The following is a 27,242-nucleotide window of genomic DNA, read 5'->3' as shown; positions in this document are numbered from 1 at the left end:
CGTCCCCCCACCCCACCCCAGGGCTGAGGCTGCGCGGCTCCCCCCCCCCCCCCCAGTCACCCAGTCACCCCGTGTGCGGGCCTGCTGCGAGCTCGGAGGCCCGACGGCCTGGCTCCGCGGACGAAGCGCCGACCGCAAAGGCGCTTCCCCCTCGCGAGCCTGCCCCAGACTCCACGCTTCTGAGGCGCGCCCCGAGGGCCGGCGTGCGCTAACCCGCCCCGTCGGTCTCGGCAGAGCTTCGCCCGCGCCCGGGTCCCCGCGGCGGCTGAGCCAGACCGGCTCGTCATCCGCCGGGGCGCGAGGCCCCGCGGCCCACCCGGGGCGCGGAGGTTCGGCCGCCGCCGCCGCCGCCGCCAGGTGCTCGGGCCAGCGGGCCGCCGGCGCGCAGCACGCCCCCTGCCGCCCCGGCCGCCGCCGCCGGGCCTGCGCGCGCGGGCAGCGGGCGGGAGGCGGGGCCTGCGGGGCCTGCGGGGCCGGGCTGGACGCGCGGCCAAGGCCGGGTGATCGGCGGGGTCGGCCCGCGCGGCGGCCGCGCGCAGAGCCCTCGCGGAGTGGCGCTGCCCGGCGGCCGCGGGTGGGGGCGGGAGCGAAGCACGGTCAAGACGGAAAACAAAGTCAGCAGGTCACCTGGCAGGTTCTGGGCGAATTATGCAACGAAAGCCGGGGAATGTTTCATGCGGCCCCCGCCTCACCCCCACCACCACCACTTTTTTTTTTTTTTTTTTTTTTTTGTCTTAAGCTCCTCGGAAGCCGGTTCCAGTAGAAGGGTTGGGCAGGGATGGACCCAGCAGCGCCTCTGATGTGGTTATGACTTTGCTGAACTCCTCAAGGGCCGTCCTCGAGCCTCGTCTTCCTTTAAGCAATGGGAACCCTTGTGGGGGGGTGGGGAGGGAGGGAGAGGGAGGGGCAGGCTTGATCCCAAAGCGACGCGGAGAACCCCCCATGCACGCACACCAGTGGCTTCCACCGGGTCCCAGACCCACCAAAACCTAAATTAAATCCCCTCCACTCCCGTCCTGGCCCCGGGACCGAGCCTTCCGTGGGGACACGAAGAGTTAATGCCTGCCGTGGCTCATTGTTTTCCGTGTAACATTTGCGGCATTAGGACTATTTTGTTAACTAGGTATGTGCAATTCACAGAATTTCACGGTAAATTCCCCAGACCAAATATTTGGCTGAACAAATAAACAACATTATCCATTCCTGAAAATACGCCAGTAGCAGGGGGTGAGGGGTGGATGGGGGGGGGGAGCCGGTGGGGGAGTGGTTTCTAGGAAGTGACCTGAGCGGGACCGGTGGCCACCGGGCCCAGGACTGGGCCTGGGGTCATTGGTTCAAGTGCTGGGAGTCTAGGGGTTCCTTTGTCAATGACACGGGGACGTTTCTGAAAGGTGCTGGAACCCAACATGGGCTCTCCCCCCCCCCCCCCCCGCGTGATTTATCCGGGCTCCTTGTCCTTAATCAAAGGGGCGGCGACCTGGGGGGCAGGAGGTGGAGGAGGGTTTCTCTTTGCGGGGAGTTTTCGGAGCTCTGCAGAGCCTTGCTGCCTTGGCCTGGGGCTCTCATCTCCTCTCTCCACCTGCGCTCTCCAGGGAGCTGGGGCTTTGGCAACCGCCTCACTTCTATTTTTATTGGTTTCCACTAAGCTGCTCCTTTTGGAGGATTGTAGGACTTCAGTAATTAAAAACAAAAATGAATCCTGCTTCCCCCACCCCACCCCCCAGAGCATATGCCAGAGTGTGAGTGCAAGAACGTGGGGGTGCACACATCACACATGGAGCTTCAGGGCCACACGCGGTCAGCGCCACAACAGCTCTGCCATTCCTTCTCACGCTCCCCTAACAGCCCTCCCCACAGACAAGACACCAGACTGCTTCTGCCCCCAAGCCATCCAGGCCCATGCAGAGAAAATGCACACCTAAGCAAGGAACCCGAGCAGGCCCATATCTAGGGCTGGAGTTGTTGGTGGCGAGGAAGCAGCAGCAAAGGCCTCCTCTTTGGTCCTCTTACACACTACACCAGCCATTCCAGAAAGTCCTCTCTCCACCTGCTGGCTGCCCGCAAACAGAGGAAGCCCTCCAACCTTCAGCAACCTCCTTTTTCACTGTGACAAAACACTGAGCATCCTACTTAAAAAAAGCCCACCTCCGAACATCAGAGCCACCAGGCCCATCACCTTCTGCCCAGCTCTAGGGAGGGCAGCACAGCAGAGGTACAGCAGAGAGAAGGAGGGTTGGCATTGACTCCAGAGAGCCCACAGTAGCAGTGAAGCACTTTCACGGTGCCTACTCAGCATCTTGACCTCCTTGTCAGTCCCCTTCCCAGCCCAATGTGTCGGGATGTTGAACTTGATGAAGGCCTTCAAGAGCGATGGGGGGTAGGGAATAATGTCAAGAAAACACTGGAGAGTTCTAAGTGGTGTAGTAAAGTAGTGGTTATCAAACTTCTTTGTAATAATATGTAGGGCATATCATATATTTTACTGGGTAAAGTCCACTTCAAAACAAAGAAAAAAACCCAGATTCATATGTGAGCTGTGCAAATTAGTTTTGGTTTGAAAACACATTGGCGCCTGTAATAACCAGAGACACCCTGAGGTATCATAAAGGTGGGAGCTGAGACTTCATCAGTCGGCTGGGCCGCACCTCCAACAGGTGAGCAAACACAGAAGATGTACAAAGAGCCCCAAACGGGGCCTTTCATCTGACCTGCTCCTTTCATCCCACTGTTTCTCCAAGGCATGTGTCATCCAGATGGGAGAGGATGCTGCGTCCTTGTTAACATTAAATAGAAATGGAAAACAATTCATCCCAGCAATTACCATCTCTCTGGGCCACTGGTTTACTTCCTGTCCCCACCCCGACTTCCATCAATGCCCCCAGCCTCTCTCAACAGCACAACCGAAAAGAAAAAGGATGAGATGAGAGAAAAAGGCCAGAGTGTACCTTTAAAATAATGACTCATTTTATTTTTTTCTTTTAATACGTAGTTATAAATATATTTTGTCAAAATATATGATCAATATGGTCAAAACATTTGCACGTAAAGTCATAAATAAGGTCAAGGTGAATGTTTAGGTTTTTTCCTTTTTTTTCTTTTTTCAAAGATAAAAAGTCCAGCTATAAGGAAGCAGTCTGTGTAGTGTGTGGGTGAATGGATGGGAACGTGTGTGTGTCAGTGTGTCTGTCCGTCCTCAAGGGCTGCGGGATCTCAGCGGCACCCACACCCCTCTACTACCATCTCCTGGTAGTTCTTCAGTACCACCTTGTCATACTCATCCAGGTACAGCATGGAGATGGCGCTCAGTTCAGTGGGCACACAACAGGCTTTGGGGATGCTGGAGTTGACAGAGTTGACCAGGGTCTGCACGATGGCGTGGTTGGTGGAGTTGAGGTGGTCCGCCAGTGGAAAGGGGCAGTCCCCGTGGCAGTAGAAGGCCTGGTAGCCTGGGGGGGCCACGATCCAGTCATTCCAGCCCACGTCGCTGAAGTCCACGTAGAGCGGGTGGCGCCGGCAGTTCTTATTCTTCTTCCGGGCCCGCTGTGGGTGATGCTTAGGGCTCCGCTTGGCCCTCCAGCGTCGGGTCAAGGCGTGGCCCCGGCCGTCATGGCCAAAGGTGACCAGGAGGGGCCGGAGTTGGGCCCAATCCCCACTCCCTTGAGGTAACGATCGGCTAACCCTGACATGCTGGCCCTGATGGGTCCGTGTATGGTGGAGGTGAGTCACCTCCACGGCCAGCCCATGGTTGGGCTGCTTCTCCCGGGTCCATCGCAGGACCGCGGGGCTCACGTCAAAAGTTTCCCACCGTGTCACATTGTGGTGGACCAGTCTCGTGTCCAGTAGTCGTGTGATGAGGTGCCCGGGCATTGCTTCCGCCGGGGGCTTCATAACCTCATAAATGTTTATCCGGTGGAAGCCCCGCTCCCAGTCGGGGCCCTGGTCCACCTGCTCCCGGAAGAGCCGGAGCTCTGCGGAGGAGATGGCCTCGTTTTCTGGGATGCTGCTGAGGTTAAAGAGGAAACGAAAAGCAGAGTTTTCGCTGGTCCCTGGGATGTTCTCCAGATGTTCTGGGCATGGTGAGAAGGAAGGGAAAATGAAAGAGCACGTGAACTTTTTTGAGAGATGGGGATGGCGCGAAGTAGCTGAGCGGGGTGATGAGTGGTGAACTCTGCTTATAAGCTGGAAGACTACAGTGGAGGCAGGGGAGGGGTGAGTCTACCTGTGGGTCTAAAGGAGCAGCTAGGTAGGGCACCCAGGGAACCAACAACACTTAGCTGGCGCCTGTCTAGCACCCAAGACAGAGCATCTCCCAGCCTCCCCCATGTGCCTGACAGCTTCCACGCAGCCCCTCCCTTTCTCCATCACCCTCAGACTCCCATTTAAAGCCCCCTCTTGGCTTGGCCCCCAGAGCCCAGGCTGGAGGAAACATGCTCGCAACCACTCTCTCCCTCTTTCTCTTTCGAGTATGTTACTAAACATTTCCCCAGCGATCTTGGAAACACAGAGCATGCCTTGTTGATCATGTTACAGGGGGGAAAATAAATTCCAACACAGTAATGATGCTGGTGGATTCATAACTCAGATTTACTTTGGAAAAGAAACATCCGCTAGGAAACATTCAGATCAGATTACAAGGCCCCTATTGAATAAACCTGACCAACGCACACAGCTGTAATATTAAATTCGGTAGGTGCTTTGGAAAAAGTGGGGGGGGGGGGCAGAAACAGCTTTGATATGGCAGAAACACACCAGTGGGACTAGCAGCCTCAGTCCCCATCTCCCAACGACCCCCACTTCCACCCCCCAACTCCCCCAGATAAGTTCAGAGGCAGCTCTGGAAATTCTTGGAGGTGAGCAGCCCCGTTCCCCAGCCTCTCGGATTGGGGCTTTGATGTAACCTGAACTCTTCCCCCAGGGTGCTCAGGGCCCCCGCAGCCAGGCCTGCTGGCCCTCCCCCCAGACGCCAGCCAGGGACTCACCTTCGTGGTGGAAGCTCCTCACGGTGTTGGCCCGGCTGGCCGGACGCTCCGGATACTCCAGACCGCCGCTGGGCATCTGCTCTTCCTCCTCCTCCTCCCCTGACTGGAGCCGGTAAAGATCCCGCATGTAATCCGGGATGACGGCGCTCTTGCTAGGCTGCGGGCGGCGGCGCAGCCCGAACATCTGCAGCAGCGTCGCCTCGAAGTCCCGCAGGAGCTCATGGCTCTGCCCTGAGCGGCGTCCTCCCGCGTGGCCCTGAATCTCGGCGACTTTTTTCTTCCCCGTCTCAGGTATCAAACTAGCATGGCTCGCGCCTCCTAACAGGACTTGGCATAATAAAACGACCATCAGCATTCGGTTACCAGGAATCATGGTGTCTCTGGGGAGGGGTGGGGGGGTGGAAGGTTAAAGAATAAATAAACACCAGTAAATAGAGAGAAACAGAGAGGTGTCCGCATATGCACAGGGTCAGGATGCAAAGCAGGTCGGAAAGACCAAGTCTGTGCCTTCTCCCTCGCACCCCCCTCCCCAGCAGCTGCAGCCGTGCACGGCCTGAAAGTAAAAATTGCCCTGTAATTACTTGGTCTAACTTGTTTACAGTCAAATAACCCCAAATCAGATAGCCTCCATCCTGTTAATCTTTTTTTGTCCCAACTGCCATCTGAGCCATGATCTCAGCGTGGCTTCTTCAGGAATAAACAGTTAACATGGGGGGGGGGGGGGGTGTGAGAAGGGTGGGGGAGGGAGAACGCAAATGCCCTCGCTCTCCACGGCCGACTTTCAGCCTCTCCCCCTCTCCCTCCACCCCCACCTTCCTCCGCCCTCGAGCCCAACTTCCACAACTTCCAGCTGGTCGGGACCGTCAGCGAGGGAAGGCGGAGAGGCAGGGACTGGTCGGAGGCGCGGGGTGGGCAGCGGGGTCCGGGGGGCTGCCCCGGCGGCCGGTTTTGCGCCGTGGCCGGCGAGGGTGAGATACTCGGCAGGAGGCATGATCGTGTCGTGTCGGCACGCTCCCTCCCGGGGAAGGGGGTGGCAGCCGGCTCCGGGGAGAACTCCGCGAGCTTTGACAAGAGGCTGGGACCGCTCCACGGGCGCTCGGAACGCTCCCCTAGGCCAGCGGGGCAGGGACGCGGAGTGGCGGGCGCGCAGGACCACCCCGGGGCAGCGGACCTGTCGTCTCTGAGCCCCCCACCCCAACCCCCGCCCCGCGCGCTCCCTGGCCCTGCACCGCGCCCGATCGGAGCCGGCAGCACTTGTTAAAAAGAACCGGCTGGGTCCGCGCGCGCCGGCTGCGGGGCCGCGAGCGGAGCGTGGAGGGCAGTGAATTCCCGGGAGGGGGGTAAGCAAGAGGTGTCTACTCACTGACAGAAAACAAGGCATATAATAACAGTCCATGATTCTTGGCAGCCAATCTTGAACAGACTTGCTGGAAAGGCTCAGAGAAGCTGCGGCCGCGCGTCGCTCGGGATGGCACTACGGAATGGCTCCTAAAATGAATATTTGAATATAATGAGACTCGGGCGCAGACAGGCTCTGTTTTTCTTCCAGCCCCTCGGAGTCACGTGAACGCCGAGGCCCCGCCCGCCCCGCCTCCGCCCGCCGCCCCCGCTCGGTCCCCGCCCCTCCAGGCCAGGCCAACCTCCGCGCCCGCCGCCCGAGCCTCGGCGGCCGGGGAGGAGCTCCCGACGGCGGCGCTCAGCGGCAGCCTCGGCCGGTGCCCCGCCGCCGGCGCGCGGAGGACCTGGCCTTTGCCTCCAGCTGCGGCGCGCCGTGCCGAGGGTCTGGCCGGCCCCTCGTCCCCGGGACGCGTTAGCCACAGGGTCCCGGGCACGAAGGAAGGGGTTTGCGCTTTGCGGCCCGAGCCTCGCTCCAGGGGTGGGCAGTGGAGTTTCAGCCGCCCGGAGCCTCCGCACCGAGAGCCACGGGTACCGGGAAGCGCTGCGGGACCCTCGGCGCACGCTCGCACGCCCCCAAGCACGCGCGCGCGCGCCCTGCCGGTCCTCCCCGGGGTCTCGGCGAGGCCAAACATCACCCCTGGCGAGCGGCTGCGGGCGCTCCGAGGAGCAGGGCGGCCCGGCGCTGCGGCCCCAGTCACGCGTGCGCTCGGGGGCGGGGGTGCTGGCTGTGCTCGCTGTGGGAAAGTGAGAGGCAGCGGCTGCTGGAGTAATTTCTGCTCTGGCTCCATTACCGAGGACGCTCTCACCGCCCCCGTTCCCTCCCTCCCGGTCCAGCAGCTCCCCCAAAGAATCGGGTCGGCGGGGCCGTCGAGGCGGAGCGGCGGGCGCCTGGGCTCACGCCTCCAGACCGATCCAGAAAGAGGCGTCGCCCAAGGGCGCACGGCAGTTCGCGGGTCTGGGTGTCGCCGAGGGTTTACAACTCCCGGCACGGCGCGGAGAGGAAATCCCACCGCGTTCCCAGGAAGGGAGAAAGCCGTGCACAGCTTTCGGCCTGCGCTCGACGTGAGCGTCGGTCTCTCCCCCTCGGTTGCTGGCTTAGTTTTTAAACCCCCACACTCCTCCCCCCACCCCCACCCCGCCACTTCCTCCCCCTCCGTCCTTTGCACCAGCTGCAGAGTCGCAGCGAGGAACAATTTTACCCTGCACAGCTCCAGCAGTGACTGGGCCGTCCGCGCTCCAACCGGGGACGCCGCACGCAGGGCTGGCTCCGCGCGTGGGCCTGCTCGAAACCCGGACCTCGCGCGCCGGACGCCCCAGAGGCGCGACCCCCTCTCCGCACCCACTCCACCCCGCTCCCCAGTTCCTGCCGTGGGGACGTCGCGGAGCTCCAGGGCGGGGGCTTGCCCGCCACTCTCCCCCACAGACTTGGTTTTCTAACTGGGGGGGGGGGGGCACTTGCAAACGGCCTTTGAGGAGAAGAGTAAAGGATGGAGCAGCTCAGCCCGCCCTCCTGGCAGCCGCTGCCCGGCGCCGCCCGACACCGCAGGTCGGAGTGCAGAGGCCGCGGGCGCCCCTGCGCGACCGTCCACGCCCCGCCAAGCCGCGCCGCTCTCTGAGCGACTTACGCCTTCTGCGTTCCCGCGCCACCGCAGGGAAAGGGCTGGAGAGAACAGACTTTTTTTTTTTTTTTTTTTTGAGAAACCATGAGTCCTAAAAAAGCCCAGTGGAAGGAGATCCAGGAGTGCAGGACGCAGACGGCGGGTGAGCCGGTGCCCGCGGGCGAAGAGACGGTGGGAAGAAAGGACGGACGCCCGGATACGGGACGACCCCGGCCCCCGGGAACCTCCCCGGGTGGCCGGAGCCCCGGCAGCGCTGAGACCGAGCAGACGGGGCAAGGGTGGGGGAGAGCAGGGGGCCGAATTTCAATAACTACGATTTTCTTTCCAAATTCTTTAAAAAAAAAAAAAAAAAGATAAAAAACCCAAAGCACTTTCGTCTCCAGAACTTTTTCTTGGGGGGCGGGGAGGGAACCCGTGGTGGTCTTTCTTCATGGCCCTGCCCGGAACTTCCCCAACGCCTCGGTTTGCTCAGGGGCAGCTTCAACAATTTACCAAGGGTGTGTGTGTCCTTGGTTTTTCTTTCTTTCTTTCTTTCTTTTTTTTTTTTTTTTTTTTTTTTTTGACATCCCACAAAGCCTTTAGCTCACAAACCGCGACCCTCGCAAACCATCCGCCAAAGTGGTTCTCAGGGGCCAACTCCCGCGGGAAGGGGTCTGCAGCGACCCGGCAATCCCGGGGTCTTTTCTTATCGGTTCCGGGCGAGGAGGGCCGGGGAGAGCCGCGCGTCCTCCGTGCGTCCCGCCAGCGGCTCCCCATAGAACACGACACCGCGGGAAGACGCGTGCAAGGAGCCCCTGGCATCCTGGCCTGCGTCTCCACGGCCTCCATCCCTCTAGAGGATGGAGGGGACGGTCCTCGGGTGCCGCAAGTCCACGGCGCGTCGTGCAGCTGCTGTTCGCAAGCTCTCGGGGAGCCCTGCCAGCTGGGGGCTGGGTCGGTGGCACTGCCCCGGACGCTGCACGCGCGCTCCGGAGGGTAGCACCACTGCGCTCCCTACCGCGCAGCCGGCTCCAGCTGGGGAGCTCTCCCCACCTCGCTGGCCCTCAGCCCCAGACTCTCTGCAACTCAAGAGACAGCTCTCGCGCTCTCTCTCTTGCTGCCCCGTCCCGTCTGGGGAGTCCCAGCCTGCAGCCCACGCGCAAGGCGTTCAACTCCAGACCCCACGGTCTTTGCCACTGACCGCCCCCTCCCTCCTCCCACTCCACACCAGGCGCTTCTCTCCATCCCGCCTCTCCTGCCCTGCACGTCCCCAAGTTCGAAATCGTCCGGAGCCACCAAGCGGAGAAAGTGGCCTGGCCAGAGGCAGTAAGTAGCAGATAAGGTGTCTCTCCGCGCCAGCATCCCCACCTCCGGCGCCACCGTTGGAGGGGGAAAAAAAAAAACCTGCCAAGGCCACCTTTTGCCTCTGTTACCTCCTGAGCTCCCAACCTGCACCCCGGAAGATGCGTCTCGGCCGCCTCGGCCTGGCGCCTCTGGCCAGGTAGCCATGCTCACCATCGGTCCCTGCGGTAGCGGGCTCGCCAGCGGCAGCTCCTGGGGACCTCTGAAACGGCTGCGGTGAACCTGGGCAAGGGCCGGGGCTGGGGCGCTGCAGGCTCGAGACAGCTCGGACGGGAATCCCATCAGGGAGAGAGGCGAGATGCTCAGGCCCGGCGGCGGCCGCGGCGCGGATGCCCAACTCACCTAGCTTCCCGGCCGGGCTCCGCGCTGCCTGCCTCCGCCTCCTCTGCCCTCGCGCATCTACTGCGCCCTTCTCTTTCCCTCCCTCTCTTTCTTTCTTTCCTTCCTCCTCCTCTTCCCCGCCCGCCCCTCCCTTCCTCCCTCCTCCCTCGCTCGCTCCCTTTCTGGGGATGGCAGCCCCGCCCACATCCTCCCCTCCGGCCGCGGGGCCTCGCCTCGCAGGCCTGCGTCCCGGAAGCCCGCAGATGCCGGCAGCTCCGGGAAGCGGCCGGGGCTCACCTGGGGACCACGTGCAGAGGTACTAGAAAGCAGGCACCGACTAGTCGCCGTGCCTTCCAAAAATACCCACGGGAGTCTGGGCTTCCCTGAGCTGAGAGTAACAGCTGCCCAAACTGATGATTAAAACACTGAGTAATCACCATTTACCCCGAGTAATTAGAGATAATGAAACACCTCTAAAATCAGGTTATGGAGAAAGGAGCTGTTGAGTTGGTTTAAAGGGTGGCCTTCCCTAAACTGTTCAAGGATTTCCAAACGTTGGGAAACAGGCTGTGTGCGGGGCTGTGCGCCTGAGAGATGCCGCTTCTGCTGTGACCCCGCGACTTTTCTGCCCAAACATTTGTTTCAGTGCTGCTGCTGCCGAGCCAGGGTGATGCCTTCAAGGCAGCCAAGTCCCAGGCTAAGCTGGCGCCTTCCCCTGCCCCCTCCCAGGCCTACCGCTCCTACAGGCAAGGGGCCTCGTTTTTTTTTTTTGTTTTTTTTTTTACAGTTAGAAAAGTCTTCACAACCGGGAAGATTCAACATCCGCCACGTGGTCATTTTTGTTATCTTCGTTGATTTTTAGAACGTGTTTATTGCTGTTGCACCTAAGGCTCGTGCCAAGGAGGTAAGACGCACAGAAACAGCAACCTTTCAGAGGCCACAGGCACCCGGATTTTAAAAGAAGAAGAGAAGGGATGGGGAATTGGCCCTTTGGTTCTCAAAAAGTGATAGTAATCATATTAGCAGGGAGGTGGAATGTGGTGGCTTCCAAACCCTCCCAAACAGGAACTCACTTCACACACTGCCTCTGAGGGATCTAGCTATCAGTCCCATCTCTCTGTTTGCCAAACAAGGAAGGGGACAGACAGCCAGGTTACAGGGACTTGCCCACAGCTGTGGAGCAAATCACAGCCTCTGCTTGGGGAGTCGAGGTTAGTGCTGCAGGGCAGGACCGAAGCTGGCAGCCCAGGCCGCAGGTAGCCGGAGGAAGCCTGGAGGAAGACTGACCATTTCCTGTCCTGGACTGCTTTCCCTGGGATGGACCCTACACTTCACCCTCCCAACAAAGCACTTCCCTCTCTCCTTAAACAGATGCTGGCCTAGGGTAGTTCATCTAGAAAATCTTGACATTTATACACCTTCAATATTTAGAAAACAGGAACTACTTCCTGTCGTCCCAGGCACACAGATTACAGGGGGTGGCAAGTGAGGTCACAGAAGCAACCACCAGTGCCAGGCAGATGTCCTCCTCTGTGTCTTCCTCCAGGCCTGGTGAGGTTTCGTGTCCAAGAATGCATCCAACAGCAGAAACGAGCTGTAGGCTTTGGGCGAGTCCTTCCATTCCTATGGCTTCTCACGTTTTCTCATCTGCAGAATGGAAAGATGGGGCCAGATAATTAATCTCCATGTTCCCTTTCAATTTGAAAGTGATTTGATTACTTTATTGCCATCTTAGTAAACGTACACCTTCTTTGATTTTAAATCGCTGCTGAGCCCACCTCCTCTGAGAACCTGTAATTAAACAGGGTAGGGCAATAACACCCTGAAAGGATGGCTGAAAATACACCTCCAGCTTCCAACTCAGTCAAAATTACAATTAATTATTAAAAATAACAACACAAAATTAAAACTCCATTAAATAGTTACCTAATGCCCCTCCTGGGGCATCAGGCAGTGTGCTCCTTTAGCACTGTGTGAGGACAGATTAAATGTTCACCGAGCTCCCTACATCAATCACTGTTGTTTTAATCATTAATGAAATGTGCTCCTTAATATTTAATCTCAGAAGCAACAGTGGTGTACTTGTGTTTAACAGCAAGGCCTTCTTTTCACTTTATTTTTTCTTCAAGATTTATTTTAGCATGTCATTTGATTTTTTAAAACCTCAATTTTTAAACATTACTTTTTTTAAATTCTGGATTAACATGTAATCCTTGTGCATTTTAATGGAGTACAATACAGTATTTCAATATGTATACATAGTGTAAACCGATCATGCCAGGAAATAAGCTTGTCCATGTCCTTACCTTTTTTTGGCTCTCAGATCTTTCTGGATGCTGTCTGTGATGAATATTCAAAAAGTTCATTGGGAGGGCTGGCTTTACCACAGCTGCCTCCTACAGTGCCAGCATCCCATATGGGTGCCTCGTTTGAGTCCTGGCTATTCCACTTCAGATCCAGCTCCCTGCTAATGTTGGAAAGCAGCAGAAGATGGCACAAGTCCTTAGGCCCCTGCACTGGTGTGGGAGACCCAGAAGAAGCTCCTGGCTCCTGGCTTCTGATCGCCTCAGCTCCAGCTGTTATGGCCATTTGGGGAGTGAACCAGCAGATGGAAGATTTCTCTCTCTCTCTCTCTCTGCCTTTCTGTAATAACTCTGCCTTTCAAGTAAATAATCTTTTTAAAAAAAAAAGTTCATGGAAAATACATATTAGGAAAAAACTGTGGATTTCAAAAATTATTTGCAACAAAATAAACTTACCTTTCAATTCCATTTTCCATAAGCTTTTTGAAGTACCCTCATGATACATCATTTTGCGGAAGCCACAGAAAGAAAGTGGTCATGGGCCCACCCACGTGTCTGTGAATCCTGCAGTCTGGGAGCTTCCAATTAAATCACCTGACATGCCTTGCTTAGACACTGATATGAATCTTTAGGTGTGTGATGGGGGGACGCGGCTACAGTTCCCTTGGGACAACTTTATTTCCCTCCCCACGTTTCAGATGAATGCATCTACCCACTGCCCTTCTCCTTTTTCTCTCTCTTCCCACATCAAAGGTTAAACAGCTAAAGTCAATGGCAGTCCAGTGATTGGCGAAATTGCCAGGAGGCAGTCCAGTTCTTCTTCCTCTCGCAAGCTTAGCTGTGAATGTTGGTTACGGAACAAGACAGAGGCAGGGCCCTTGCAGCTGCATCCTGAAGGCAGACGAGAGATCATAATAGCTCAGAAGCAAGTATCTCTCCTCCGCTGCTACTGCTGAAGGGCACTGGCTTGTTGGATGTTCCCTGGAGAGCATCGAGAAAGCCCCTGGTGCTACCTTTCTCAGCGAACATTCTAAAGCCAGCCCATAAGCTTCAGAACAAGGGTGGAGGTGCTGACGACATGCAGATGTCCTGGTCCTTCTCCTGATGTGCGCCCGGAAGTCTGCGTGTTTCACAAGGCTCCCTAATGATTGTGGGCACACTGGCTTGAGAAGCTACTTCACTTGAATCTTCAGACCTGATAAGTACCATTAGCAGGCCAGGAATACACTTGGCCTATGCTTGATAAACAATTCCAATGGCATCCACAGTATTGCTATGTTTGAAACCCACCATATAGGTCTCTGCCAGTGACCAGCTCTGGAGTAGGGACAGTGACGGCTGCAGTAGTCCTCACTCCTAGGCAGCTGGATAAGAGCCATCCCAGGTCTCTCAGGTATCTATGGAAGCTATGGGAGAGTACTCACAAGGCATTCCCAGCATCCTTGCTAACTTCAGAAGAGCAGTAATATACATCAACTAAAATAGGAATTGGAAAGGACCTCTGAAACTGACCAGGCCCATTCATTTTTTTCCCTAAGATTTCCTGTGACATACTCATTTGCTGCCTAGCCCTCACGAGAACCCTCATAAATCCCTTTTCTATAGATGGGAACCAAGGTGACCACGCTAGTGAGCACTGGACTCAAAATCCAGGCACATGAGAGCTTAATCAATATGAACTATAATTATTATTCTCTGAAAAGGTATGATTAAATGCGTAGAGCAGAAGGGAAAGAGACAATTTAGTACTGAATTTTATTTAAAGTTAGTGATGAACTTTTTATTGTTTTTCCAGATTTATTTATTTATTTATTTTTTTTTTGAAAGGCAGACTTACAGAGAGGCAGAGGTGGGGCGGGGGGGAATCTTCTATCTGCTGGTTCACTCTCCAGATGTCTGCAATGGCTGAAACTGTGCCAATCCAAAGCCAGGAGCCAGGAGATTCTTCCAGATCCCTCATGTGGGTGCAGGGGTCTAAGCACTTGGGCCATCTTCTACTGCTTTCCCAGGCCATAGCAGAGAGCTGGATTGGAAGTGAAGCAGCTGGGTCTTGAACTGGCACCCACATGGGATGCCAGCGCTTCAGGCCAGGGCATTAACCCACTCACAGCACGGGCCCCAGAAGTTTCTATTTTAAAAAAATGAAATCCTGTTCACAAGGATACGAATCTCTTAAGGGGGTGGACACAAGTTCCTGAGGAAAGTGCATTATGCCAAAAAGCATAAGAGGGGCCTGAAGAAGACACAAGCTAACAACACCAAGGTTATGAGTGCACATGCTGAGGCTATCAAGACACTCATCTAGCCCAAGGAAGCTGAGATCCCAAAGGCTTTGGGCTACAAGCTTGGTCAGTTTGCATACATCACTCACTCCAAGCTCAGGAAGCACACTTGTGCCTGCACTGCCAAGGGTCTTAGGCTGTCCTAAAGGCCGAAGCCAAACTCAAGGCCCAAACTCAAACCAAGCCCAAGCCCAGAGCCCAGGCCCAGGCTGCAACCTGCAGCTGCAGCTCCAGTTCTGGCTCAGGCTTAAGGTCAGGTTCCCACTCCCAAAGGTGCCAGGCCCCAGTGAAGACGCTGTAGGAACCACCTCTGTCTGTCCATGCGAGGGTGCAAGGACGGCCATGACCCCTGGCCTGCTGTATGCTTGAGTCCAGTGTCTTCCTGTGCTGTCTGCACAAATAATCTGGAGGCAAAGTTAAAAAAATGACTTCTTAAAGGAAGAGGTTGTGTCTCACATTTACTTTGTAACTTCTGGTACTGCTCACATCTCACATGTGTATTGAATAAGGGTACTATTCAACCGAGTCAGTATTCACTGAGGTAACCCTCACATGCTTTGCTGATAGATCCTAGCTGTGAACAAAGCTCTGCTAAGGTAACTATTAACTGTCAAAGCCACCTATTGAGACCCAGGAAACCTAGACTAAATGACACATCCCAAGCATTCTCCACCTCTGATTTTTCCGATTCCTCACACTTCAGAATTCTGAGAATTTTTCTTTATCCTTCTTGCGAAAACATGAACCCCTTCCCCCTTTTCTGGCTCAAAGATGAAATTTCAAGCCAACTGCACAAGTTGCTCCTTTTCTACATTTTTGCGACTTACAAACCCTTAATACATCTCACTCTAACCTCAATAACACCATATTCTAAAACTTTCTCATGAATAAAATAGCACACAATCCTATTTCAGTTCTCTATGCCTTAAGTCATGATCTCGCCACCTTCTAGAATATGGTCCTTTTTTGAATCCTCCAAAATGTAACTTCAGAAATGGATGAAGAGTTCTGAGCCCCACTCCAGTGATATCAGACAGCTGAGAAGATTTTTAAATCTTAACTCATTTAACAGGTGGATGGAAGACAGCCTGGATATGAAAATGCTTTTCCAAACAAGGGACAGTTGGCTTCTGCCTGCCTTAAAAAAGATGGTCAGCTACACCTACCTGCTTGAACAGCAGGCATGCTGCTTGGAAATAAATCCTTATAGAGTTTATCAAAAAGACCAAAACCTTGAGATGTCTTTGTTGTCACCCAATACAGCTTTCTCATTCTTTGTCTCCCAGGTGATCTAGACAGGAATGCAGCATCACTCGAGAGTAGGTTTTGGAAGTTGAGTCAGAATTCCACAAGAACAGCAGACTGTATCCAGTGAGGTACTGTGGTTTCCCAATCAGACGTCAGTTGGGCAACACCAGCTAACTAGCATTCTTCCTCCATCTCATGCTGAAAGCTTTCTAGTCTTTCCCAAGAAGGCTTTGCCTAAAGGGACATGAGATGCAAGAAATTTTTATGTTATCAGTACAGTTATTTGTGCTAATAATCAAAGCATTTCCAGTGCCTTGGCGGGCGGGCTTTTCACTGATGTCCTATTCAAGAATAGTTGCACATTTTTAATAACTCCCTCAGGATTATTATGTATATAGACATAATAAATGACTCAAAAATGTTTGTTGACATTCACCTATGAATATTTATCAAGATATGTATTTGAGATTTGTGTGTTTTCTCTTTGTGCTAATGGTTGAATAAAAAGTTTAGAGGAAAATGTATGTTTGAAATAAAACTTTATTTTTTAAATATTTATTTATTTGAAAGCCAGAGTCACACAGAGAGAGAACGAGAGAGAGAGAGAGAGAGAGAGAGGTCCTAGATGGTGGCAAAGGCCAGGGACTGGGCCAGGCCGAAGCCAGGAGACAGGGAGCTTCCTCTGGGTCTCCACATGGGTGCAGGGGCCCAAGCAGTGAGGCCAGTTCTGCTGCTTTCCCAGGGGCATTAACAGGAAGCTGGATGGGAAGTGACCAACAAGGGCTCATATAGGATGCCGGAGCCCTATCCTCAGGCCGTGACTTTACCTGCTAAGCCACAGTACTGGCTCCTGTGAAGCCCACCAGCAAGAAATAGTGTTTCCAGCCAAAGAGTTGTGCAGAGCACAATAGAAGGAGCCTAATCTATGGTACCCTGGAGGCCACAGCACCTTGGGAAATGCATGCACCCTGGAGTTTCCAGAAGAGTGAGCAGTTTCACCCATGGGGGTCCCAGCAGGGCCAGGGACCTCGTAGCCAGAACAGAAAGAAGCTCCTGCAGTTGTCTGCAGCCTGTGCTCAGCTCTGCCCCTCCTGCTTGTCTTACCCGGCTTCGCAAAGACTGCAGGGACAGCAGGTAAGCACTTCTTAGGATAGAAATGTGCAAAGCCAAAAGGACGGGAACCGATTAAAAAAATTGCTCTCCATCTCCAGATTAATGGGCGTCCTGGCCTCCAGAGACAGGCGAGGAGAGGATTGGGATGGGAAACTGGGACTGTGAAGGCGCGACTCTCTCAGTCCCTCGCCAAAACCCAGTGCCAGCTCCAGCGCTAAGCTCATGTGTTGCGGATTCGGCCTTTTTTGAGGTTTTGCGTTTTGGGGCCAGGAGCCAAGATCGCGCAAACTCTCTCAAGGAGTCAGAGAAAGCAAAGAGGATTTAGAAGCTGAGCTCCCGTGCACTCAAAGTGTGAGGTGGGGGTGAGGGGAAGGAGAGGGTCCTGTGGCCGGTTGTTTGGTCCGAGAGCTGCTGAGGCTGGTGGAGAGGGGGCTGCCGGAGGGGAAATGCGGCCGCGCTCCTGACCTAGACTGCAGGTGCACCTGGCACCGGGGAGCACGGGGCTCCAGCCGCCAGCACTTCCCTGCCCTTCCCCGCCCTTCCCCGGGCCAGCTGCCGGGGCATTTTTCCAGCTCCTTTCCCCAGTCCTTGCTGGTCGGACGGACGGAGGGTTGGAAGTCCCCGGTGTCTCCTACGTGCGTCCCGGTGACCCGGCGCCACGGGAGGAGCGCGGTGGGCAGTGAGGACGGGGCTGCTGCGTCCTCTCCTTGGTCCCTCCTTGCAGACCCCTGCAGTGACACCTTAAGAAGCCATCACGCATGTCAGCGCCGGGGGTGGGGGTCACCGATCGCCCCGAAGAGCCGGATCTGATTGCTGCCGGCCACTACGCCCCGCGCGGCCCCTGTCGCCCCGCCAGCCTTGCTTTTGCCCTGGTTATATTTAGCTCGCTGGCTTCACCTCTCTACCTGCAGGAGGTCGTCCCGCTCTCAGGTGGCTAACCTGTCCCACGCACTTGAATAAACAGCCAGTGCCCAGGAAAGCCGGGCGAGCTACCGTTTGGAATTTGCATCCAGGCGCTCAGAGCGTCCGCGGTCGCTGAAGGTTCCCACCTTCTTTTTCAAGCCTTGGTACCTCTGGACGCTCCTCCCCCGGGGTCCTGCATTGGGAAAATGTGAAAAGCGACAGCGATGGAGGGTCTCATGGAATCCCCAGGCACGGCACCCCAAGGCTCCTGGGATAATTTGGTTCCTGCTCCCTGGTGCTGGTCCCTGAAACCCTAAGCGTATGAGAGCAACAGGGTGCGGTGCAGGAGCCTTGTGGAAATTTAAATGTGGCCTGTGTTCCTGTGCGTGTGCCTGTGTATGTGTGTGTGCGCACGCTTGCCTCCTTAGCTGAGCGCTAGCCCTTCTGCTACCACTCCCATCTCAGCGCCACGGTGTAGGGGACAGAGCATGGTTTTTCCCAACACTTAAGCAAAAGTGAGAGATCTTCAGCCTGCTACAGGGGCACATTGAGGACTTCTATATGGATTTTAGGGCATCTATGAAAATTGCAAAATTTATGCATACAATTTTCAGAACAGGTATAAAAGTTCAGGGCTGGCATTGTGGCACAGCAGGTTAAGTCGCTGCCTGAGACACCAGCATCTCATATGGGCACAAGTTCAAGTCCCGGCTGCTCCACTTCCCACCCAACTCCCTACTAATGTGCCTGGGAAAGAAGCAAAAGATGGCTCAAGTTCTTGAGCTTTTCAATCCAGATGGGAGTCCCAGATGGAATTCCTGGTTCCTGGCAATTAATCCTTCAAACAACCTACAGTTTATATACTACAGCTATTGCCCCCACACCTTTTTTCACTATTTAAGGAAAGAAGAATCAGAGAGAGGTTAAATATACTGCCCAAGACCGTCAGCTAATAAACATCAGGTTTCAACTCCAGATAAAGTCCCTACTTTATCTTTACTTTACAAAATTTACTTTAAAGTAAATTTTGCTCAGATTTGAGTAACTTTACTTCCTGCACATTCTGAGCAAAAGCCTAAGAACTTTAAAGGCAGTGGTCGCCCTTGGGATGTTCCATTTTCTCATGCTGTGCTGGAAAATTGTCTGGCACCCACTCACTTCCTCTCAGTTCGGGTCCACTCGCCTATTAATAGAAATGTCTACACTTGGCTCCCTATTAGTGACACCTGGCTGCATCCACAAACCACACAGCCTCAGGAGAGGAAGAGCACCCCTGGCCTCCGCTCTTGCAACGTCTGCAAGTCACTCCTTGTAGTAGGAACCAGCATCCTCAGCAGCTAACAGATGCCCAAACAGGAACCCCGTCCCCCCTGCCACCACACACACACACACACACACACACATCTCCCTCAAGGTTAACTGGCAAGAGCATTGCTATTTTTATCTATAGCTGCAAAGTGCTCTTAACCTTTCACTGAGATGAAACTTGTCACTAAGTGATTGAGCTAAAGAAGGTAAAATAACCTCTTTTTGCTGTTCCCTGGATTATGTGTATATTAAAATAAATTCCACAGATTCAGAACTACTTTCTTTTTAATGCTTTCTTATGCGTTAGCATGGGCTATTGGGCTCATTCAACACTGAGTTCTTGTCTATTTTGCTTCTCTTTGGCACAGAGTCTTTAACAGCAAATGCCACTCTACAAAGGTTTTAGAAGCGCTGGAGAGCAGGTGGATATCATTCTTTTCTTTGGTTATGGTCTAATTATACATTGAGAACCAGCATCACAGAAAATGAGGTGCTGGAGAACAACACCCCCAAACCAGCCTCTGAGAAAACATGGATTACAGTAGGAGCTTTGCTCAAAAACTAAGCAATGAATGTTGGTGCGCTTCTGGGGTTGCTGACTGGCACAGCAGATGAAAACATCTTCTTAGAAACATTTGAGTACATTTGGGGATCGATAGAATGGTTTTTACAAGTGGAGTCATCAGCATAGCAGGGTTTTCTAAGGAAGTAATTTGAAAGCCTATTTCTGATATAGCTAAACCAGTTCATACACTCTATGTCCTGGTCCATTCTGTGCTACTACATCAGAACACCACGGGCCAGTTACTGGTAAACAGTATATGTTTATGTGGCTCATGGTCCTGAGGGCTGAGCAGCCTGAGATGCAGGGGTTGGAGCTGATGAGGGCCTTCTTGCTGCCCTCAGAAGGCGGCACAGGGAGCGCAAGCTCCCATGGTTAGGAAACCCCTCTCTCAATGATGCCATTAACCCATGACCAAACCACCCCCTTATGGGCCCCACCTCTCAACACTGTTGCATTGAGGATTGAGTTTCCACCATATGAACTTGAGGGGACACCTTCGAATTACAGCACTACTGTATAAGCTTGGATATATAAATGTATTTCTGGATGCTTCCATTTCTTCATGGATTATGTGGGCTGTGTGATCTCTAAACAGTAGGTGTCAGCAACTTTTGTCTATAAAGGGATATATCGTAAGTATTTCAGGATTTGTGGGCCACACGCTGTCTCGTCATTATTTCTTCCTCTTCTCCCTCCTCCTCCTCCTCTTTCCTTTCCTCTTTTCCTTATTCTGCTCCTCTTCCTCCTTCTCCTTTGGCAGTTTTTCACTTGTATAACTGCTAGGGCTGCCTACACAAAGTACCACAAACTGGTGGGCTTACCTGCCAAAGGTCCATGGGCTCACAGTTCTGGAAGCTAGACACGCAACACCAAGGCTTCAATAGGGTTCCTTCTTAATTCATCCTTCCTTCCTCCTTTCCCCTTCCCTTCTTCCTTCCTCCCCCCCTCCCTTCCTTCTTCAAATGGGAGAGAGAGAGAGAGAGAGAGAGAGAGAATCCTCTCTGTTGGTTCACTCTCCAAATGCCAACAACAACCAGGGCTGGAGCAGGCTGAAGCCAGGAACTGGGAATTCAATCCAGGACTCCCACGTAGGTAGCACAGACTCAACTACTGGAGTCATCTGCCCATTGCCTCCAAATGTGTGTGCATTAGGCAATAAGCTGGAGTCAGAAGCAGAGTTGGGATTCAGATCCAGGCCCTCCAATAAGGGATGTAGGCATCTCAGGGGGCATCTTAACTGCTGCTCCCAATGCCCACACCAGGGTTGGTTCTGTCTGAGAACTATGCCATGCTTCTTTCCTAGCTTCTACTATCTTCTCAGCAGTCGTTGGTATTCCTCCGTGCTGTGGATTGAATGTGTCCCCGGAAGTTCATGTGCTGAGGATTTAATCCTCAATGCAACAGCATCAAGCGGTCAGACCTCTAAGAGGTATAGTCCAGGAACAGATTAATGCCATATCACAGGAATGGGCTCCCGATAAAAGGGGAGTTCAGCCTGCTTCTCCTGCTCATACTTTTTTTTTTTTTTTTTTTTTTTTTGACAGGCAGAGTGGACAGTGAGAGAGAGACAGAGAGAAAGGTCTTCCTTTTTGCTATTGGTTCACCCCCCAATGGCTGCTGCGGCCAGCGCATTGCGCTGATCCGAAGGCAGGAGCCAGGTGCTTCCCCTGGTCTCCCATGGGGTGCAGGGCCCAAGCACTTGGGCCATCCTCCACTGCCTTCCCAGGCCACAGCAGAGAGCTGGCCTGGAAGAGGGGCAACCGGGACAGAATCTGGCGCCCTGACTGGGACTAGAACCCGGTGTGCCGGCGCCACAAGGCGGAGGATTAGCCTATTGAGCCGTGGCGCCGGCCATACTTTTGCTTTTGTTCTCTCGTCTTTCTACTTTCTGCCGTGAGATGACACATCAAGAAGGCCGTACTCATCTCTCTTGTTACTGTTACAAAGTAACTGAGGTAGGCTACTTAAAAGGGAAAGAGATTTATGTAACTGACAATTTTAAGTCCAAACTTGGATGGCCCCCTTGGTTTGGCCTCTGGTGAGGACCTAATGGCAGATTTGGAATACCGGCAGGAAGGCATATGAGAACAAATTAGCACACTGCGAAACAAGAGTCCAAAGAGCAATTTAGAGATTGGGCTAGTTCTTATGCCAACTTGTTTAGCGAGAGCTCAGGGGTCCCACAAGAACTACCTTAATCCCTTTCAAGAGCAGCTCCTCCTAGGTCCCACCCTTTAAGGGTCCACAACATCCCCTAATACCACCCCCTTGGGACCCAAATTTCAACACATGAACCCTTGGTGGGGGGTGGGGGGGATAAACCTCATTCATGCTCCAAACCACAGCAAAGGCCCTCACCAGAGGCCAGCACCCTGGTACTGGACTTCGCAGCCTCCAGAGCCCTGAGAAATAAATTTGTCCTGTTTAGAAATTGCCCACTCTGTGGCATCCTGTCCTAGCGACACAAAAGGGACTCAGATGCTTGGCTTGTAGAAGCATCACCCTAATTTCTACCTTCATGTTTGTGTTGTGCTCTCTCTATGTGTATGTCTATACCCAAATGTCCCTGCCCCCTTTTATAAAAACACAGATGGGATTGGGGTACACTCTTCCAGTGTGACTTTATCTTAACTAACCACATGCAATGAATGATCCTATCTCCAAATAAGTTCACAAGCATCTGAGGTGCTGGGTGTTATCTCAGTATATGAATCTGAGGATACATGTCTATCTGTAAGACCAGTCTTAGCTTATACCGTCCAAAAGTAGGTCATGGGCTGTAGTTTGATGGTTCCGTTAGTAAAACTCTAGTTTATTCTTAATTTTCTCTCTTCTCCATGATTTCATGGGACAAACTCACATTCACTCATTTAACAAAATTTCACTGACCCCCTTACATGGTACTAAGCGCTGTTGTTGATGCTGGGACACAGAAGTGAAACCTTCGTCCTCCTGGGCCTTATAGTCCAAAGGAAAGTACTGATTTCCAGGGTCCTGAAAATGCAAAGTGGGCACCCGAGAGTGAGCACCTCCTTCAATCACGTACCCAGGGGCCCCTCTGACCTCATCCTAATTTTGGCTCTGGTAAGGGCTTTGGCCTCATTTACTAGCGAGACGGGAAGCCTCTGGAGTGTTTGCAGCAGATGAGTAGCATGATCAAGCAGAAACCTGATCAGAGTAACCCTGGCTGCTGAGTTTAAGGCCAAGATAGAATAAAGGGGGGGTGGGGGTGGGCCGTGCTGTGGCGGGGAAACCAGCATCCTCTATGGGTGCCAGTTCAAGTCCCTGGCCTCTCCACTTCCAATGCAGTTCCCTGCTATGACCTGAGAAAGCAGCAGAAGATGGCCCAAGTGCTTGTGCCCTTGTACCCACATGGAAGACCCAGAGGAAGCTCCTGGCTCCTGGCTTTGGATTGGCCCAGCTCTGGCCATTGTAGCCATTTGGGGAATGAACAAGCAGGTGGAAGCTCTCTCTCTCTCTCTCTCTTTCAAATAAATACATCTTTTAAAAAAATAAATGACACCAATTAGAAGATTACTTAAATAACCTCTAGAGTAAATGATGCTAGACTTCTTACCTGGTAACCCAATAAGTGTTAAACAACCCCAAAAAGCTGTGAGCCATACAACCTATATATTTGTCTTTTCTGTTTTCCTTCAACATTCTTTGGAGGTCACCTATGCGACAGATTGTATGATAGGGGCTAGGATCAATTCAGGTAATGGGCAAAAAATAGTCCCTATCTTTTTTCTCTCCCTCCCTCGCTTCCTTCCTCCCTCCCTCCCTCCCTCTTTCCTTTCTTCTTGTTTACATTGTCAAATTTTGCAAACACAAAAATAGGCAAATAACTCATGCTTCAAGGCATATTTTTTCTTGGGATTCACCACATTTACTTTATTGAGGCTTTCTGGTCTAAACACGCCATGCCCATTCCTTTCATAGTACTATATACTTTTTTTTTTAATTTTTTTTTTTTTGACAGGCGGAGTGGACAGTGAGAGAGAGAGAGAGAGAAAGGTCTTCCTTTGCCGTTGTTTCACCCTCCAATGGCAGCCGCAGTAGGCGCGCTGCTGACGGCGCACCGCGCTGATCCGATGGCAGGAGCCAGGTGCTTCTCCTGGTCTCGCATGGGGTGCAGGGCCCAAGGACTTGGGCCATCCTCCACTGCACTCCTGGGGCACAGCAGAGAGCTGGCCTGGAAGAGGGGCAACCAGGACAGGATCGGTGCTCCGACCGGGACTAGAACCCGGTGTGCCGGCGCCGCAAGGCAGAGGATTAGCCTATTGAGCCACGGCGCCGGCCTTTCATAGTACTATATTAATGACAGTGAGCACCCAGGAGTGACTTAGACAATCAGCCAGAACTTATTATTAATCCCCATGGGCATACTACACCTCCCTTTCACACACAGGGCCAGGAACTGGGGGTCCAGAATGTTCGAGATCCTCACATTGACTCCTTTCACCTGACAGATGAGGAGCTGAGACTCAGAGGGATCAATCTATAATTATACTGCTACTTACTAGAAGAGTGTGGCAGGTTTTAGTTTTCAAACTTGGCTGCAACAACATCGTCCATCCCTTATACTCTTGACTGTGACTTTGACATTCTTCCTATTGAGAGATGGGGGCGCCATGTTTCCTCCTCTTGAATCTGGGTGTTTTGGTTTTCTGCAGCCGCTGTAACAAATTATCCAACATGCAGTAGCTTAAACAACATAAATATATGATCACATATAGTTCTGGAGGTCAGAATTCCAAAATAAGTCTTAGTAGGATAAAATCCAGGCGTGGTAGGTCTCTGTTCCTTTTAGAGGCTCTAGGGAGAATCTGTTTCTTTGCTTTCCCCAGTTTCTAGAAGCTGCCAGCATTCCTTGGCTCCTGGCCAATACCACTCTATGCTCTGCTTCTGCATCACACCTCCTTCTCTGGCTCTGACCCTCCTGGCTCCCTGCTACACGGACCCTGGTGATTATATTTGTCCACATGGATAATCTGGGATAATCTCCCTACTTCAAGATCGCTAACTTAATCACATTTTCAAAGTCCCTTTTGCCAGGTAAGGTAACATATTTACAAGTTCAGAGCTCAGGACATGGACATCTTAGAGAGCTATTATGCTGCCTACCACACTGAGTAAGCTTCCGACTCCAGAAGAGTTGATGTGATGTAACATCCAAGGTTAGATCATGAAAATGCTATTGCATCTAATTATTCGTCTTGCCCATGCCATGCTGTGAAGAGACCCAAACTAACCCAAGCAAAGGGACTACAGGAGAGGCTACACTGGCTGACAAGACTTCATGATGAGAATTAGATATCCTGTTTGCAGTCAGTTTAGCCTGTGCTGACAAGAGCATCAACAACCACACTTTTCTGCATGGAGAGGATTCCAGTCCTCAGATGTAATATCATCTCAACTTTTAAGTCTTCCACCCGAGGCCCTAAACATCACAAAGGAAATCTAAGTATCTCCACTATGCCTTGTTCAAATTCCTGCTGTACAAAAAAAAAAAAAAAAAGCAAGAGATCATAAAATGATTGTTGTTGTTATTATAAGCCACTGTGTTTTACGGTGTTTTGTTATGCAGCCATAGGCAGCTGATACAAACAGCCAGAGCAGAGCCTAGGTGGCCAGTTTCCTCACTCCCAGTACATTTTCCATTTCAGTCATTATCTATCAAGCAAGCAAGAATGAGTGAGCAAGAATCACTTATTGAGCAGCAATCAGGAACAAGCCCTTCTTGGCAATGTAAAGGCCTGTGAAACTTTCTCTGCATCTTCAGAGCATGCGCCCCACCTCAGTAGGACAGGCACTCAGCCAGCGGTTAAGAACTGGTACACAAGTCACAGTGAGATACCGTGAGATCCTGAACCCTGGGCATGGCATGGGACAGGGAGAGAAATCAGAGTCCAAGGACCTTTTTGAGCTGAGTTGCTAAGATTTCTCAGGTTGGGGATGTGTAGAAAGAGGAAGAATGAGCCTGCTGTTTATAGTCTCATTAATGTGGATAGGAAGTCAAGGAGGAGAACCAGGTTTGAGGAGACTTTATGGTAAACAAATTGAGTCTTGGGGTGAGCACTGTGGAACGGCGGGTTAAGCTGTGGCTTGGGACCTGTGCTGTACTGTGATTCTGTTGGATGTTAGAAAAACTCTGACTAGAACAAGGCAATGAGCAATTCAATTTGGTTGAGAAGGAACCAAAGGACTTTAATTTTAGTGGGCTCAGATGGGATGACAGCTGAGGGGGTCTTCGAAAAGTTCCTGGAAATGCATATTATGAAAAAGCTATGTGTGGACTTCAAGAATGTTTGCACCAAAATAAATTTATCTTTTAATTCCATTTTTCTACAAACTCTTTGAGGTCCCTTATACATAGAAAATAGGCCTATCAATGATCTAATTTAGATTTATTAAATTACATTTTTTTCTGCTTGAGAAACTAACACAGTTTTATTTTAAATATTTTAGAAAGTATGAGGAAAGCACTAAGAAACATCAAAAATCTCATAAACCTTTTACCCAGAGATAACTATGCTCAATAATTTGAGGAAAATATTTTTTGGTCTCTTTTCTTGCAAAAACACACACTTAAAGATGTTTTTGATGGAATTATGCCACATTCACTGGTTTTTAAGAAGTAGCCTTTTTTTTTAACTTGCTATATCATGAATACCTTCACATCAGAACTGATTTATGCAGCTAATGTGAGAGGTTTTATTTGGGCTGGATATATTTATTACATGAGCAACTTACTGCATATTGACTTAATCTATGGTATGTTCATCTTCTCTATCCTCAAATGTTTACCAATTCACAAAATGTATACTGTAAATCAAGCACCGTGCTAGGCATTTGGGGATAAGAGACAGAATGAAACAGACAAAACCATTGTTATCTTTGAATTCACATTCAAAAAAGGTAGGCAAATGACAAGCAAATAATAAACATGTAATAGAATGTTAGGGGATACTAGAAATGGGTTGTTCCTTCTTTTATTTAAGAAAAGTGGAAAGAATTACAAAAGTTCTGCATGTGGTCTTTCATTGATTCTGATTTGTATGTTTTACCACAAAATCTAATCTAATTAAAAGAATAGCCTACAGTTCTGATGGTTTGCATTTGGAAGTATTATAACTGTACTTTGGTCCCTGTGGAGAAAAGAAAACAAGTACTGCTTTCTGGTTCCCCATAGTTGGAGTTCTCTTCTCTCTCACAAAAGGGACCCCTATTTTTAACCACCAGCAGCTTTGGGGAATCATGAGTGTTTCGTTTGTCTGGTGCTTCATAATAAACAATCCCAGAACACAGTGGTTTAAAATAACAATTTATCGTCCTCTCTCACAATTCTTTAGAATGACTGGGCTCAGCTGGGCACTTCTTGCTTGGGGTCTCTGGCAGTTGCCATCCGACGGTGGCTGGGGTTACAGATATCTGAAGTCTCCATTGGGCTGATGCCCAAGGTAGCTCCCTCCCTCATGTGTCAGGGCCCTCACCTGGATGGCTGCCAACAGCTGAGAGCTGGCCAGTTGTCTCTTTTTCCCCTCTCAAAACCTTGCTAGGTTGGACTTTATTACAGCCTTGGGGTCTGAGAGTTGTTGAACTTTCTACACAGTAGCTGGCAAACCCCAGAGAGGGCTTTGCAAGAACACCAGGCAGAGGCTACTGGACTAATTCCAAGCTTGCTTTAGAAGTCACACCATAGAGGGCACAGTGGGTTAGGCCACTGCCTGTGACACCAGCATCCCATATGGGCAGAGGTTCAAGTCCCAGCTGCACCATTTCTGAGCCAGTTCCCTGTTAAAGCACCTGGGAAAAGCAGCGGAAGACGGCCCAAGTGCTTCAGCCCCTGCCACCCACAT

At 52.0% G+C, this 27,242-nt stretch overlaps 2 protein-coding genes across 3 annotated transcripts; one reads left to right on the top strand and one right to left on the bottom strand.

The window, feature by feature from the left end:
* Positions 1-2,964: 2,964 nt before the first annotated feature.
* On the bottom strand, positions 2,965-9,731 carry BMP4 (bone morphogenetic protein 4). 2 transcript variants are annotated; one of them, XM_062205109.1, is made up of 4 exons: positions 9,680-9,731; positions 6,343-6,467; positions 4,980-5,359; positions 2,965-4,067 (listed from the first exon to the last, which is right to left on the bottom strand). In XM_062205109.1, the coding sequence occupies exons 3-4, from the start codon at positions 5,350-5,352 to the stop codon at positions 3,211-3,213; spliced, it is 1,230 nt and encodes a 409-aa protein (XP_062061093.1). In that variant the 5' UTR covers positions 5,353-5,359; positions 6,343-6,467; positions 9,680-9,731; the 3' UTR covers positions 2,965-3,210. The 2 variants fall into 2 exon arrangements, with proteins under 2 accessions (XP_062061093.1, XP_062061092.1); XM_062205108.1 differs by lacking the exon at positions 9,680-9,731 and adding an exon at positions 9,491-9,624.
* LOC133770438 (uncharacterized protein DKFZp434B061-like) lies at positions 5,969-7,814 on the top strand. Its single transcript, XM_062206571.1, has 2 exons — positions 5,969-6,152; positions 6,529-7,814. Exons 1-2 carry the CDS (start codon positions 5,969-5,971, stop codon positions 7,812-7,814), a joined length of 1,470 nt encoding a protein of 489 aa, XP_062062555.1.
* Positions 9,732-27,242: the final 17,511 nt, after the last annotated feature.

This window comes from Lepus europaeus, chromosome 11 (genome assembly GCF_033115175.1).
Source record: "Lepus europaeus isolate LE1 chromosome 11, mLepTim1.pri, whole genome shotgun sequence".
NCBI lineage: Eukaryota > Metazoa > Chordata > Mammalia > Lagomorpha > Leporidae > Lepus > Lepus europaeus.
Note: the sequence above shows the minus strand (reverse complement) of the source record. Positions and strands in the feature narration are given on the sequence as shown.

What these genes read in the sequence shown, in the direction of transcription:
- BMP4 (XM_062205109.1), bottom strand. Translation starts at nt 5,352, where the DNA reads ATGATTCCTGGTAACCGAATGCTGATGGTCGTTTTATTATGCCAAGTC. An exon ending in GAGGAGCTTCCACCACGAAG is followed by an intron (nt 4,068 to 4,979) that starts GTGAGTCCCTGG and finishes CACCATGCCCAG; the next exon opens with AACATCTGGAGAACATCCCA.
- LOC133770438 (XM_062206571.1), top strand. Translation starts at nt 5,969, where the DNA reads ATGATCGTGTCGTGTCGGCACGCTCCCTCCCGGGGAAGGGGGTGGCAG. An exon ending in CACCCCGGGGCAGCGGACCT is followed by an intron (nt 6,153 to 6,528) that starts GTCGTCTCTGAG and finishes TTTTTCTTCCAG; the next exon opens with CCCCTCGGAGTCACGTGAAC.